Source organism: Patagioenas fasciata, chromosome 4 (assembly GCF_037038585.1).
Source record: "Patagioenas fasciata isolate bPatFas1 chromosome 4, bPatFas1.hap1, whole genome shotgun sequence".
NCBI lineage: Eukaryota > Metazoa > Chordata > Aves > Columbiformes > Columbidae > Patagioenas > Patagioenas fasciata.
In genome coordinates, this window is record NC_092523.1 from 9,783,503 (window position 1) to 9,799,213 (window position 15,711).

The 15,711-nt window shown below is 36.4% G+C and overlaps 1 protein-coding gene across 1 annotated transcript in view; it reads right to left on the reverse strand.

Moving 5' to 3' along the window:
* The window catches only part of POLN (DNA polymerase nu), an 87,049-nt gene that overhangs the window by 13,209 nt on the left and 58,129 nt on the right, over positions 1 to 15,711 (reverse strand). Inside the window, exons 15-16 of the mRNA XM_071808487.1 lie at positions 14,180 to 14,290; positions 10,570 to 10,648 (exon numbers count right to left, since the gene is read on the reverse strand). Of these exons, the coding sequence (XP_071664588.1) occupies positions 10,570 to 10,648; positions 14,180 to 14,290 (190 nt within the window). The remainder of the gene's footprint in view (positions 1 to 10,569; positions 10,649 to 14,179; positions 14,291 to 15,711) is intronic.

Below are 15,711 nucleotides of genomic sequence, written 5' to 3' on the forward strand. Positions count from 1 at the left end.
TCAATGCAATTAAAAGGATTGCCACTCCACATAGTCTGAGAACACAAAGGCCATGGTTGTAAACCAAAACTGTGCTTGCCAGATTATAAATGTAATTCAGGGATTTGATGATGTGATAAGGTATTACTTAAAACCGATTTGCAGAAAATAGCAAGAAATTATAGACACAGGCTGTGTTTTGTTAATGTAGCTCGTTTTTGTTTGGTTGAGCTGGAATAAATGTGGTTACAAATGGGCAGTTTTACTAATGCAAGTTAGGTCAATCCTAGGAGTACTTGGCTTACTCTCCTTTTCAGGAAATACTCTTTCCACTTAAATACAAAGCAGGTGTCCTCACGCTGACAAACAAGTGGGTTGAAGAAGGAAAACGTAGGCACAGAGACACAATGGGATCTGCTGCCTTCCTAAGAACAGAGCGTACAGCTGGAAGCAGCAACATCTCGAACCCATGCAACTCCACACACGTGAGCCCTCCTGTTAGAGCTGGTTTGTGATGAATTTATACTGCTGCTTTGTTTTGCTCTTTGTGTTAGTTCTATATCAACACATCTCTTGCATACGGACTGTGACTTAATTGTGCAGTGCTTAGAGGAATGGGACCCTAAACTGTTGGTTTGGGTGCAAAAGTACTTCCACAATGGAAATAATAAATGTATTTGATTGAATCAAGTCCACAGCAAAATAGTTATAATCCAACACTTATAATCTTTGATTGTAGTTCTTACTCAGGAAGGAAAAATACTGTATGCCTGATCAGACTGTATTTCTACTAGGTTTATTTTATTACTTCTTTAATCACTGTAGCTGGGAGTCTGTCATGACACTGTACCACCTATTTCCAAATTGCTTTGCAATTTTTATATAAAACTTAAATTAATGCCCATTGTAGACTTTTCTTAACACCTAGCAGTTATTCAAATAAATAATTCTTTACAAAGGGCTGAAACATCAATATGGTTAGTACTAATAACTTTTCACAGCTTTCAGAAAAATATCCTAAGATAGTTTCACACTGCCTTAAATTACAATGTGACATTGAGTAACAGTGTGGTGAGCTCTAATAATAGATCTTAAATTATTAGTCACAACACAGTCAGAAGCCGAGTGAAACAGATTAACGTATTTCTAATAGGTAATTGGGACACGGGATACAAAAAAGAAATAGATGAGAAGACCAGGATCATCCATAGCAAGAGAATACAGTTATATGAAAAGTTGTAATTCCCCATGCAAGTAAACTAATTAAAGCAAGAAATCCATCATAATCATTGAAATGGCATGTAAAAAGATAAAAATCAGACAGAACTATGAACATTAAAACCTCTGAATATACTGTGAATCATTGGAATAAGTGAAAATAATTGCACTGATCAATAAAAATGTGACAGACTGGTTATTATTTGTACCAAAGTAGTATCTCATGCCTTCAGTCACGATTAGAACATCATATATGCTGAATATTCGGTAAGGAAAAGTCCTTTCTTAGAAGAGCTTACAACAGATATTAAAAATGTTATCATAAATTATCAGGATTTAGGCACGAAGGAAAAAGAACCTGGATTTTCAAAACCAGACAGCACTGGATCAACCGATCACCTCATCTCCACACTAGAAGTAAAACCAAGCTCAGGAGGAGCAGGGCTGGCCCAGAGATCAGCGTTGACTCAGAAAACCTGTGGAACCAACATGAGCCGAACTCAACATTTCTGTCTGGGCAGCACAGACTTGACCCAACTCCACATGCTCCAGTTGACCTTCTGCAAGCAGCACCGCTACTGCAGCTGCTTCTCCAGCTGGGCATTGCTGGTTCTTTTTCCACCTGTTAATCTCCTGCCAAGCAATGTACTTTTGAATAGGAAACAGGGATGATATTTATCTCAGAAATGTGAGATCTAGAAATGAGTATTTCAAATACACTTCTATTTTCAAATGAAAGATAGTACATAAGTTTTAATTAATGCGAAACATGCTTTCCTAGGTTGGTGCTGAAAAGTGGACTAGTACACGCTATTTTCTCCTTAATGTTCATCAAACAAGTCAGATTTTTCAAATGATATTTTATCTCTTCTTGTCTTATCCACCTCACATCTACTTCATAGATTCTACTCTTGCAGGTTTATAGTACAAGGCCACCTGTATTTGTTCAGGGTTGTTAGAGTAATAACACTGACACGCAATACGCTGTTCCAAAGAAGGAAGCATTCAATTTGACATCAATACAGATGAAAGAAAAATCAAAGCAATTTATATATTCAAAATTCATAGCTTTCACCATTTCAGTGCATGCACCCACCTACCCATTACACATCTTGAGTGAAAGAAGTTTGAAAATATCCCTAGACTTTTGCTTAATAGTTTAATTGAATCATCTTCGCTTTGAAGGAATACTGAAATAGCAAGCTCCTCTCGTTACCTCTTGCTAAATTAGAGACTGCAAACCAGGCAGAGAGTAGTATTTTTGCTGTTCTACAGATGAAAGGAATGTCTTTGATTTACAACCTCATATTTTATTAACTGTTTTCTTGATTGTCTGCAGGTTAGGCATCAGTTTTGATGAGTACACACATGATTTCTCTAACTGAAAAACACAACCTGCGTCTGAGTATGACTGTGGTATGGAACAGAGACACCGCTACAACCGGCACCTTCAAATGCTGAAGTATTTCTGTGATTCCCAGTCTGAACATGGCTTTTGTCACCAGTTTACTGTGCTCAACACACAATATCCTTCTTAAACCAATATGCTGCATTGTAGAATATTAAAACGAAAATCTATTTTATTCTCTTCAACACTACATTCATCATTCGTCCAGTTCCCTATGAAACAACAGAGACTAAACTTCTCAAGCTTTCAATAGATCCACCCAGTTATCAATACTATATCATAATCTCACTATTGACTTGATATATGCCAAAACAATTTAAACTATCATCAATAAATCTTTTTCATAATGTTCTGTTTATGAGGATATATATATATAGAGTACATGCCTCCATACAGTATATTTTTTTCCTAATACCAGGCCAATTTGTCTAAAACCAGAAGAGGATTTTGTTTGTTACTGTAAAGCAATATATTCCAGATCTAAGTCTCTCTGTTTGAAAGCACGGAATTGCAAGTTTTTCTGCGACTGCTTCAAATGCGTTGCCAAGATAAAAATACACTACTGAAATGACTTCAACAAAACAGCTTTTACCTTCTTGGCGAGCAATTGTATTTCTTTACCAAGAGGGGAAACAACACTTTGTCTAAACTGCAAACGAAAGTGCTGTGGCATGACGTGCTGCAGGCTCTATTGTAGGAATATCCTGAAGAAGAGGCCAGCATAGGATAGAGGGGAAAAAAGATACTATCGTCATATTAGTCTTTCTCAGAAGCTGGTTTTTTTAACAGCAATGTGTGGTGTTTCAGGCCATTGCAACGTGCCAAAAGATGCTCAAACTAATTAAATTCATGCTCCTTCTATAGTCAGGGGCCAAGGTAGGCACTCACTTAGAGGTTCTGAATTGACATCTGGAAAAAACCCATCTCTATGCACTGAATTAATGGGGGTACCACCTCCTAGTACAGCTACCTATCTTAGATACTTAAAGCTAGACAGAGGGAACAGCCCATTGTACATTTTTGTCGCACATTTTTGTATCACATTGGAAATTTTTACTGCTGTTAACAACACATCCAAAGCATAATATGATCCAGTTTTCCAAACTGGTCTGCACGATAATAATACAAAATAGAAACCCCTGATGAAGTCCTTCAGACTAGTTGCAGGTTAATTTACTGCATCGTTTTGCAGCAGGCAAATATGTTATTGTATTGTATTATATTGTATTATATTAAATTATAATATAGTACATTATGTTAGATTTTATATATATATAATATCTCAGTGAGGGTAACAGACACTGGAACAGGCTGCCCAGGGAGGTTGTGGAGTCTCCTTCTCTGCAGACATTCAAACCCGCCTGGACACCTTCCTGTGGAACCTCATCTGGGTGTTCCTGCTCCAGCAGGGGGACTGGACTGGATGATCCTTTGAGGTCACTTCCAATCCCTGACATTCTATGATATGATATATGATATGATCTATGAGATACGAGGTATGATATATGAGATATGAGCTATTATAGATATATCAGACCCAACCACTTGCCAGCTTCAGATCACTCAAAAGTCACCTCAGTCTCAATTCCTGTCCCTATTCACTTCTCCCACCACAGCCCCTGACCCTCCCATGGGAGGTCTAACTAAGCCAAGCAGCACGAACAAAGGGAATGAGGCTAAGGCTAGGTGTAAGGTGCTAAGTATATTTCTTAAAGCATACCTGAGAGGCCAGCTGGCTGGTTTAAGAGTTTAAATAGAAAATCAATTAAATTAATATTTAAAATTGGGTAAGTGGGAAAACCTCAAATAAGAGGGTCTAATCGTCATGCATAATAAGAAATTAACGTCAGATTATTCCAACTAAGAATCAGGCTGAGGAGCCCAGATTAAGAGAGTTAAAATGTTTCCTGTTGGTTAGCTCTCCACCTTCAGAAAAAAAACAATGGTGTGGTACCATCAGGTTGTCTGACCCCAAGCTGGAGTGCTCAAGTGTAAAATTTCCATGCAAAATTACACATTTTATTTCTAGTTTGAAGACAAGCTGAGAATGAAATTATAACTGAACAATAGATTTCCCACGCCAAAGGATTCTCTTTGGAGAAGGAGCAAAAAAGACGAGTTACTTGAAATCCATCATAGATTATTTGTTTGAGTAAAAATTCTAGTTAAACTAAAAATACCCTATAATGCTTTATTTAAGAGCATAAGACAATGTTAATAGGTAAGTTTTTTATAGGTACAATAAAAATGTATAAGCATTTAAAAAGTTACTGAAAGCACACTACTTTAAAAAAGATCTGAATGGTCACTTGGTAGCACAATAGACATTTAGAAACACTTGAAAAAATCAGTCACTTTCTATTCACGCATGCTTTTCTTCTAATTTAAAAAGTGCTGTGTCCCTGATTGTTGAAATTTATCATGTTTTCTGATAAAACAGTATCAGATTTTATATTCCAAATACTAATATCCTTGTCTGTTATCCTATGTTATTGCCTTCCCTGATGAATAATATAATCATCCAGCTAGGAACATCACGTTTTTTCATTTTGAATCTGAAACCTCTAAATGCATTATGAGAGTCTTCAAAATTGCAGATAGGACAGTGCATGGTTCAAAGCTTGGTTCAAAGTTCAAAAAAAATGTGCCTAAAAGTTTTTTAAAATTCACAAGATAGCATAAAAGTTGTTGTTAGGAAAAAAGACAAAATGAACAAGATATTTTGAAATGGGATAAATGGAGGAATATGAAAAAAGTTTATATATTAATAAATCATTCTGACTTGTTTTGGCTCACAGTGCGTGAAGTGTTCATGTAACAGTTCAGCATCTTGTGGATACATGCAAAATACAGCTTTGTGTGCTCCAGGAAATAAAGGATTTTGCTAAGTCACAGCACACCTAGAAATTCAAGGTTATTTGGCCACTTCGGGAAGTGAAAAGCTACACACTGGACGGCGACAGCAGCTCTGGAGAGCTCACAGTGATTTCTGACACAGCAATTTGATGTGGGATGTTTCTTTCTGCTACTGAAACAATAGCACATGTCTGTGAAACAAAAATCTTATTCCTCTCAAGCAGAATCCAAAGCTTTTATCTTTTCCTTATGATTCTGTTTCTCCAGTATTAGGATAAGGATAAAACTGACAGCCTTGTTAGAGTTAATCCTTTAGAGGAGATCTGCAACCATATACTGGGAATTCTGGGCAGAGTATCAGAGCAATAAGCATTTATTTGAAAAGCCTGGATAACTGCTAGAGAAGAAAAAGGATTAAAAACAATTCTTTAATTCCTGAAGAAACAGATATAGGGGCATAAGATTTCTGCCCAGAATTAAAGAAAATCATCACATGTGGCAGCATCACTAAGTGGTTTACTGAATGTATTTGGTTAAGCTATGATGGAACAAAGAAGTTGGTTTGGTTAGTCTGTCCTTTTGTATGAACCTGAGAAATGATAAGTAGTCAATAAAGTAGCAATGCTTGAATCCCTACACACTTTATAAAAATGCCTCTAGGTTCTTATGTATAACTAAAACTGAAGCTACTTCCAATAAACAAATAATTTACCATTCATCACGTGATTTGTATCTGAAAAAAATCCAAGTCACACAACACAACGCTTGTTCCTGGGATGATTAGAGCTGTTTCTTACTAATTTAGTGATCTGTGAAGAAGCGAGCTGCATTTACAGTTCACCAACTCAGAAAATCATTAGGCTGGTTAAAGTGTTTGTTCCTTGAGGAAGACATAAAAAACCTCCAACATCCACTGCTATTGACAAGCAGCTGGGACCAAAAAAAATTAGACCATGCCTTGTCCTCTTATTTGCTGGTGGCTCCTCCTTTTCAGGTCATCCATGTCGATCTGGCCCATTGCTGAACCTGTCTCTTTAACTGGGCTCCGGACATGCTGAGCGGCAAAGCTGTGTGTTTGTGGCACAGGTCCAGTGCTAAAGGAACAATAAATTGGTGAGAAAGCAGAATTGCTGGATTCACACCAAATTACTCAATAGTTCTGCAGACTTGTTAAATTTCATTGGCATGTTGTTGGGATATTATCATCTTCAATGACTTTCTGAAAAGTCCATGCAGCACCAGGTAGAACTGAGGTGACACCAGTGCACCTTCAGCTTACAAAGTGATAATTTTTGCTAGAATTGCTACAGGCAGCAATTCTCCCACAATCTTCCAGCATCCTTCTTTCTTACCAAGCTTCCACGCTTCTGCCACTGCCACGATGTGTTAAACACTGCAAATGACAACAATTGTCCATCTGAGTTCACCGAGCACCTTTCCACTCTCATACATTCCATAAATCTTTCTTGCAGCTGCTACTGTGTGCCTTGATCTCAGTTTCTTTGCTATCATCTGCCTGCAGGTAACACTGTGGAGGTTCTGTGAATTGCATTGGACAGGTAAAAGCTGGCACTTGAATAATTTATGTCAGCAGCACAATTTTCAGTAAGCAACTTGGCCATCAGTGACAGAACAGCATCTTAACAAAGATCTGGGTAATACAGAAGAAGTCTGAAGAAATAATTTTGATTACTCATCAATGCCACATGAAATGCAGAGATGTTAACACTGAGGCCAGTAGCTAACCCATGCTAATATCAGCTCCTTATAATACATATTACATTTAATGCTGCTTTCATCCATTTGTGTAAAATTATTTCCGAGTAACTGATTGACTTTTTATTGTCAACAGCATAAGTTGCTAGGATGGCATTTGAATTAAAAGATGAAGAAAGACAAAGAGAAAAACGAGACTGCTAGCTGACAGAACAGCCATTGATCACGCACAATGGAATACACTGTTTCCTCAAGAGGGCCTCTCCAATGAAGCATCGTGAAAATGTGATTTTATTAACTTTCCCTGACTTCCAAATGCAATATCATATGCACAAACGATAACTGAACATGTACTAGCCATACAAAAATGAAGCTTCACGCTGCTGGGTCAGTGCTTGCTCACAGTTGAACATTACAGCATAAGCAAAACGAACACAGTGCTGTCAGTGGAGAAGGCTGCAAACACACCTGCAAACTAACGCTAAAAGCTGTAAGACCTTATCTAGAATTTACTTTTTTTATTTCCAAAGTAAGGAAGACAAAATGTTGAGTGTTAGCCACAGCTTGGCTAGGCCCCATAGGATACTGTCTCTCAGTGTAAATGCGGGGTTCATAATGACTTTTAAAGCATGTATAAAAGATATTTTTCTTTGTTAATGCTGCTCAAAGTGAAAATCCTGTTTCCAAAATTAGAAGTCCTAATAGGAAAGAAAATGCTTACAAGGGAGTGAAGATAGAAGAAAAGATAGTAGTGTGCTATCTTTAGAATGAATATGATCTGATGTGATGATAATAAGAGACTGATTATGTTTCTCACTCTGTAAGAGCTACTGTGCCTTCCTACTGTTTCAACAACAGCACCAATTATGTATACACTTCCGTTAAATGATATTTATCAAAGAGCTTTAAAAAGGATACTAGGATCATTATTCTGACTTGACTAATAAGAAAATTAAGAAACAGACCACTGAAAAAATAACTAACTGCATGCCACCCGGCTGACAAGTGGAAATACAAATTTTCAAGTTGCTATCCTGTACTCTTTTGGCAAGACCACAGCGATGCTTTCAAAAGCCTGAGCCACCGTCCAAGCAGGTGAATGTTCACAGAATTTATAAAGGCATTGATTGTGCTTTTCTGACAAGCCTGCCTTGCAAGTACCTACTAAATATTACAGCAAGGAGCCATTAGTGACTATTAAAGGGTTCTCCTTCAGCAAAGCCATCCAGTTGTTAATGGCTGGCAGAAGTTCAAAATTCCAGTTTAAAACCATCTATCTCTTTCATACGTCTTTGCAGTCTTGGTGTTTCCTAGCTGTGAAATTTATGATAGGAATTGGATTTTTTTATCCAATTTTAGATTGGATATTATGGAAAATTTCTTCACCATAAGGGTTGTCAGGCACCGGAACAGGCTGCCCAGGGAAGTGGTTGAGTCACCATCCCTGGAGGGGTTTAAAAAACATGTAGATGTGATGCTTAGGGACATGGCTTAGTGGTGGACTTGGCAGTGTTGGGTTTACAGTTGGACTTGATGATCTTAAAGGTTCTTTTCCAACCTAAACGATTCTATGATTCTGTGTTTCTGTGAATAAGAAGGATGGGCAGTGTACGTCTCGGATGGCTGGTGTAGCCATTCCCGTATTCTTTCACAACACAAGGAGATTCAACAACACTTCACCACGTCTGTTACCCCCTTAGCCACTTGATGACACTACTCCTTTAAAACAAATAGTTTTGAGAAAGGACTACTCAAGTAAAATCTTCTGTTGAGAGAAGAAAACATTCACAAGCTTTATCAGACATGGCATTAGTCGCAAAAACTTTGGCTTTCTCAGAAGCATGACAAAGAACTAGTTACTGAACCTAAAGGTCTCTGTGCTGGGTAGGATCTGAAGAAGGGAGCATGTTCTTTGCCCTCTCAACCCTCCACTTGCCTCCTCCAGTAAAGACTGTTGGCTGATTGCCTCAGAAGGCAGCTGCTCTAGTGCTAATCTAACTCAAAGTTACACTTGCTAAAGAAATATTTAGCCAGGCCACAGCTGCCAAATTCTAGCCTCTTCGTATAACTCAGGCAGCAGAAAGAATTGTAATCAGTGTAAAGAATCTGCCCCAAAATGTACAATGCAATGCGTTACAGTACATCATCTGACATTTAATACATAAATGTATAATTGTCTCTCTGCATGCAATATCTTCACCAAAGAACCATTTCCCAGTTCAGATTTATACTAGACGACCATGTGTTTGTATCTTTTTTTGGTCATAGTTCACTGCTATTTTGTTCAAAAAGTCTTTACACGGGAATCACCCTACCTTTGGGTTGAACACATACAACTTAGATTTGTAATTAGAAATTACATTTTGAAACACTGATCAAATAAGACAACACCACTGTGTGTAAATGATATACACACAAGCACAGAGTATTTACAGGAATATTACATTACAATAATATTGCAATATGTAATATTACATTACATATAATGACATACAATACGTAATATTATATTACATATCATTGTAAAGTTTATTTGGAAGGCCAAAGCCTGTTATTTTGTACTGACCTAAACTCCCACTGAAGACCCTAGAACAAGGTTGCCATAGCTCAGTGTTTATTATTCCTGGATGACAACACAAACGCTGACGTTCTGCACCACCCGCTATCTCTGCTTTTATCTGAACTTCTACTGCAAAAATTCCTGTTCTACTTCACTGTTCACTACAGCATTGCAAAAGATGAGAATCCATCTTGTTTGTGCTTTTTTTTCTCGATGTTTGCTTTCAAAGTATCTTTCTACTGCAGCAAATAATAATGCTCACTCTCTGCAGCATCCCCTCCATCCTTTATTACAGGGAAAGTAGACTTCATTATTTCATAAAAATCTTGAGGACGTTCTATGATCACCTACCCAGCTATGAGCACTTACAACCAAAGAGAATCATGATGATCCAGCTTTGCTTTAGCAAAGGAAAGTCATCTATACAAGAATAAAAAAATGTGCATTTATTTTGCTTGAGCACTGGTTTCCTGATTCCTGTTTTTTTTCCCCAGCCCATTGAATGTTCAATCCCCATTGTACAATACACTCAAAATACAGGAAGGATATGATCAGTGGGCTTGATTTCAAAGACAGAGAACTACCACTCAACTAGATCTGACTGAATTTAAATGGCCCCAGGGTGCTTCATCGCCTTGGGATGGATTTACAGATCCAACCACTTAAGCACAAAGATATAACTGAATGTATAAAACCATCCCACAAGTCATTGCTTGTTAAAAGATTCAGAGGCACACATGACATTTCTACAGCTGCTTAAAATGCCAAAACCACATTCATTTCAACTATTTTTGTTTTAAAGTCAACAGGTTTGGAATCATTCATTACTAACCTGGCTGTTAAAGTCGGAGAAACAACAACAGCGGTAAAAATCTCCACCATAGCCATTTTACAAAGATCGGCTGCAGACCCTATGAAAGAAAGTGATCTGGTTTCAATTTAGAGCCTGCAAAAGGAAAACGTTCTTCTTGGAACTACAGCACAGGAATGAAAAGCATCCAAGGATTTTGAATTATAAGAATTGGCAAAAGTAGCAGATTCAATTCATGTAATATGTGAAACAGATAAGAAGATTAATAAATAACAAACTAAATAATTACATGTTAACTAAAACCAGAAAATTATTATACAAAATTGTGTTAATTAAAGGTCCATTTTTTTAGTCATGGCCATGAGTTTAAAAATTATTTTTTATAAAAAATGTCTGAAATTATCAAACTCTATATTGGAATTAAAAATTAGAACATTGTTTCAGAACTACATTTACATTTGGAAACTTAATTTTATGCATTTTCATATTTCCCTGTGTATGTAATGCATATGTATATGCATTACATTACAGTGTTAAGAACAGTGGTGCATGAAACAGTGTCATGTTATATAATAGATTATGCATTTCTAGCGATCAAGAGACAAAACGATTGTCCAGGCTTCCAGTTTGGTGAGAGGGTCTGTTCTGAACCATGCAACAGGGTTTTAATACATTTTATATAAAGATTTATCAGACAAAACACAGAAATAAGCCTTTAACCAAAGACTGGAAGCCATAATTGTCCTTGTCCCATCCGTTATACTAAATGTACTTGAACACAGACATCTTCCTTTTTGCACCCTCTAACTCAATGGATTTTTAATTCTTTTTTCCAAATGGTTCAGCTCCCAGGGCAAGGAGACAGAGCAGCCAGGCAGGGAAATAGTGAGGGTGCTCTCCTGGAAGATGTGAGAGAATATCTATGAGACTGAGGAGACACACTTACCATCTCTTCTTTCTTCATGGCTTTCTATGACAAACTGCCTCCCCTGAACCCCATACTGAGACTCTGCTTTACTCACTGACTATATCAAGTGCAGATCAAAAGGTGACTATTGAGACGTCTGTGTCTAATTGAGGGTTTCGCCCCAACTACCCATCTTGTTTTCCTGTTCAAATGATGTGACGAACTGATTTGATAGAACGCAAAAAGGGACACATTGATATAGAAGGTAAGAAAGGATGTTTCACCAAAGGTCAGGTAGATGTCTTCTAAGTGACTGGTAGAATAAAATTATATAACTGAGCATTTCATCTACCACAATACATATGTTCTATGTATATTCTTCATGAAACAATGTAAAGTAATAAAACAGAAGTCTCAAAATAAAAAAAAATATTCTTTTTTCTGCAATGTGATTTTTAGAGATGTACCATTTAAAATACTTTACAATAAAATAATTATATCCTTGACTTTGCCACAATTTTGTAGAAGCTTAATTGACACAGCATACTTCAGAAAAAGTATTTTGATTGTATTTTTCTGACTAGCTGTGCAGTCCTTATTTAAAACATTCCTTAATGTTAATACGGTCAAATAACGTAACAGGGCAGATGCAGGTGAATGGCGCTCCATTATCTTCCCAGTGCCTTTGGAATTTACAAACCAGCAAACTCCCAGAGTAGAGTTCTTCCAGCTACATGTGACAGTTTTCATGATTAGTGATATCTTAATACAACACATACTTTGTTCTATAAGGTTATCCAGAGCTGAATTGTAAGTGATAAATATTATGCTGTACATTGGTTAAAACTATTGAACTGGAAAATATTCAAAAAGAGAAAAAACCCTACAAAAGATCAGTGGCAAAGCCAGTTGTAGGAAGTTAAAGCTGGAACTCTGTGTTTCAATATTGTCATGCATCAGAAGACTTCTGCTAACATAGCCAAAATGCACACTGCTTAAATTAATTAGACTATTCCATACAAGTATTATATAAACCACATATATGCAGTTTAGTACACTGTGATAGAATGTTTTAGCATAATTAGAATATTTTTACAGTCTTTAAAGATTATCTCAGAGGTGAAATCCTGAAATGAAAAAATCCTTGTGGTCTAGAAGGAAATTTTTAATAAAATTTGGGAATACTGAATACTTTAGAGTTTTCAATCCTCGGTTCATCACACCTTCTAATATTGCATGTTTTGAATAACAGTTAGACTATGTTTCATCAGATTTGTCCTCCAATATTTTTTGAACCACCAATGAAATATCATAATCTCATTATTGTGGGTTATGATACCTATAAGTGAGCATGTTGCACACAGCCTCGTGACAGCTTTGCTGTAGCTCCAAGCTCCTTGGACAGATGGACATGAGCAAGTGCTGCTCAGAAAGTCATGTTTTATTAATGCTACACCGTACACTCAGCAGGACTCACTGTTGAGCTCAAGCGTTTTCCTCCAACGGGAAAGGCTGCTGGATGGAAGGTGGTACGGACGTGCCCAGTGCTACAAACATGCAAGCTGTGATGCAGATTTTATAAGGATACTTTAAAAATTTACATTTGGGAGCTTAACAGAGCAACATAGTACAACTATTATTCAAGCAATGGGATGTATATCAGAATTCCAGATCTGTACATATTCTTGCAGAGACGGTACTTAAATTCAGTTTCTAATTATAAGGAGGGTCAAACATGTCATACATACTTCCTATTTTTTAAATGAAACATTAAAATTAATATTATTTGGAGAAGCGAAACAAACAAAACATAAATGATCCTTCCAAAAGGAATATCCAAGTCACTTTATAAAAAGCAGCCCATCTCCATGCCTAGAAAGTACTTTTTACCTGCCTGTAAATGGTACACTTCCAATATAACTTAATGAAAACCCTTTCAGCATCATCCACTTAAAGAAATAATTCTTCCAGGGGCAGCTTGGTAGGAGGGCTCTCAGCTTTGGACTGACAGTTCAGTTTCCTTAGGTGGTTAAATTCTGTACAAGACCGAGCCCCAAGTGATTTAAACAGAGTATGTTACTGCATCAGATTAACTAACAGTCAAGCACTTTATCTTGATTTTCACATTCCCAACCTATATGGCAAATTTGCAATGTTTTTCTGTGAAAAAACCACGTTTATTCTTGCCCCCTACAGAATTATGTTTGAATGTTCCTTACAAAGTATGAGTTGGATTTCAAAACAAGTAACAATAACGCACAGTTCTTGTAATATTTTGTATTTCTTAAACTAAAGCTATCCGACAAAATGAATGCTAGAATCTTTAAGCAGCAAAATCACAGAAACCCTTTCAGGGTAATAAACTATCAAAGCAACCAGAAAGGAAAATGTTTTAAGATGATACTTCTGAAGCACATCTGAATTCTAGATACTTTTTTTCTCTACATAGTTCGTATCTATACCTATATTTAACTACCACAGAGCATTATAGTGTCTTAGAACATTGTGTTTCATGATACTGTTTTGTGGGAATTTTAAAGGTAGATAGAATGCATAATTTAAACATTTCTTTTACAGTCGAACTCACACCTCAGCAGTCTACTCTAGTATACATGTAGTAGAATATTTATTCTTTTGAGATGATCAGAGTTGTTGTCCATTAAAGGCAAGCAGAGATAAAGAGATAGGTAGGTAAGTAGGAAGGTGGGAAGGCATATTTTTTACCTTGAACAACAAAATTGACGGCCTGCCTCTCCGCTTGAGTGCGTAGCTTGTAATCCTGTGCATTGATATTAGCCAGTGGTCTTTTACGTCCCATTATGGAAACCACATAACCTTGTAGGATTCAAATCAAAATTAGTATTCTCAGAGTGATTAAAATTAAATTTCAAAAATTATTTTTGAAGATAATATAGATTTTTGTAATTACATGCTGCCTGAGTAAATTTAATACTTTGCCCTCTGAAAATAGTCGGATCTTCTCTTGCTTAAACCTCAAATGCTTATTGTATTTTTGGTCTAAGAATTATTTCATTCAGAGAATTGGTACATGTTACACAAGTAAAACTTCTGTTCATTAAAGCTGTATTTTCATTAGGAATCGCTACTGATATACCAGCAAACTCTCTCTGTGGGAGATGAAACTATAAATACCTAGCAGAATTAGCTATCTATTAGCAGCCATAATTAGGGATTTCCATGCAATGAATAGTTTACTTGGGAATAGGAAAGAAAAATCAATTTGTAGAGTAATTACATCATTAATTAATATTTCCCAAAATTATCAAATGGGGTTTTTTTAAGGAAAAAAAAAAAAGTTTAACTTTTTTTTCATTTTCTTTATGTGGTATTTTCATGTCCCTTTCACAGCCAAATTTCCTTAACTCTACTATGCACAATACATACCCAGACTTATGTGCAGGGGCTGAGGAAACCTATGCTGAATTAATACAGCTTTTTGCAAATTATATAGGATATTTTAAAATTTTACATTGGGGAGTATTTCCTGTATTTTCAGGAGCGCTGATACCAAAAGTACCAGTTTTGGAACAAGGGAATTAATTATCTGGAAGTTCGGGTATTCTTTGGCAAATCAGTCTTCCCGGTTTAACTAAGATTTGCCATGATGAACAGTATCTAAAGACGAAAATCTTGAAACACTGAATTCTCAGGGAAAAATTAATTTACTGTAATATCCTTAACCCTGTGCAGTGTGTTTCCACAACAGAATCACCCTTGCAATACTCATAGCAGATTAGCATCCCCAAACATCTTTCTTATAGTTGTGGCAGAGTTTGCTTTGGTGGTCAAAGATTAATCTGCAAATACTTATTTGAATAAGGACTTAATGTAGCCTTTTTAATATTTCAATAATTTCATTTTAAAACAATGTAATAGTGTATATACTAATACTCCAACAAAAATATACTAATCACAAATTAATATTATTAATATGCTTATTATTTATATGCTTATATTTATATGCTTATGTCTATGGAGTATAGGACATAATATTTAATGCAGGGGCGTAAAGCTCATTGTCACCTGGGGCCACATCAGTCTCGCTATATGTAGGAGTAATTACATTTATACAGTCTTAAAATTACATTCAATCCATTGAAGGCAACCACAAGGCTGATGTGGCCCCAGTGAAAATGAGTTTGACATCTCTGCATTAAATAACGTCAGTTGGGTGGGTGCTGTTCACCTTCGAACTGCAGATAAGTAAAGCTACCTTATAATTAGCTCACTAGGCT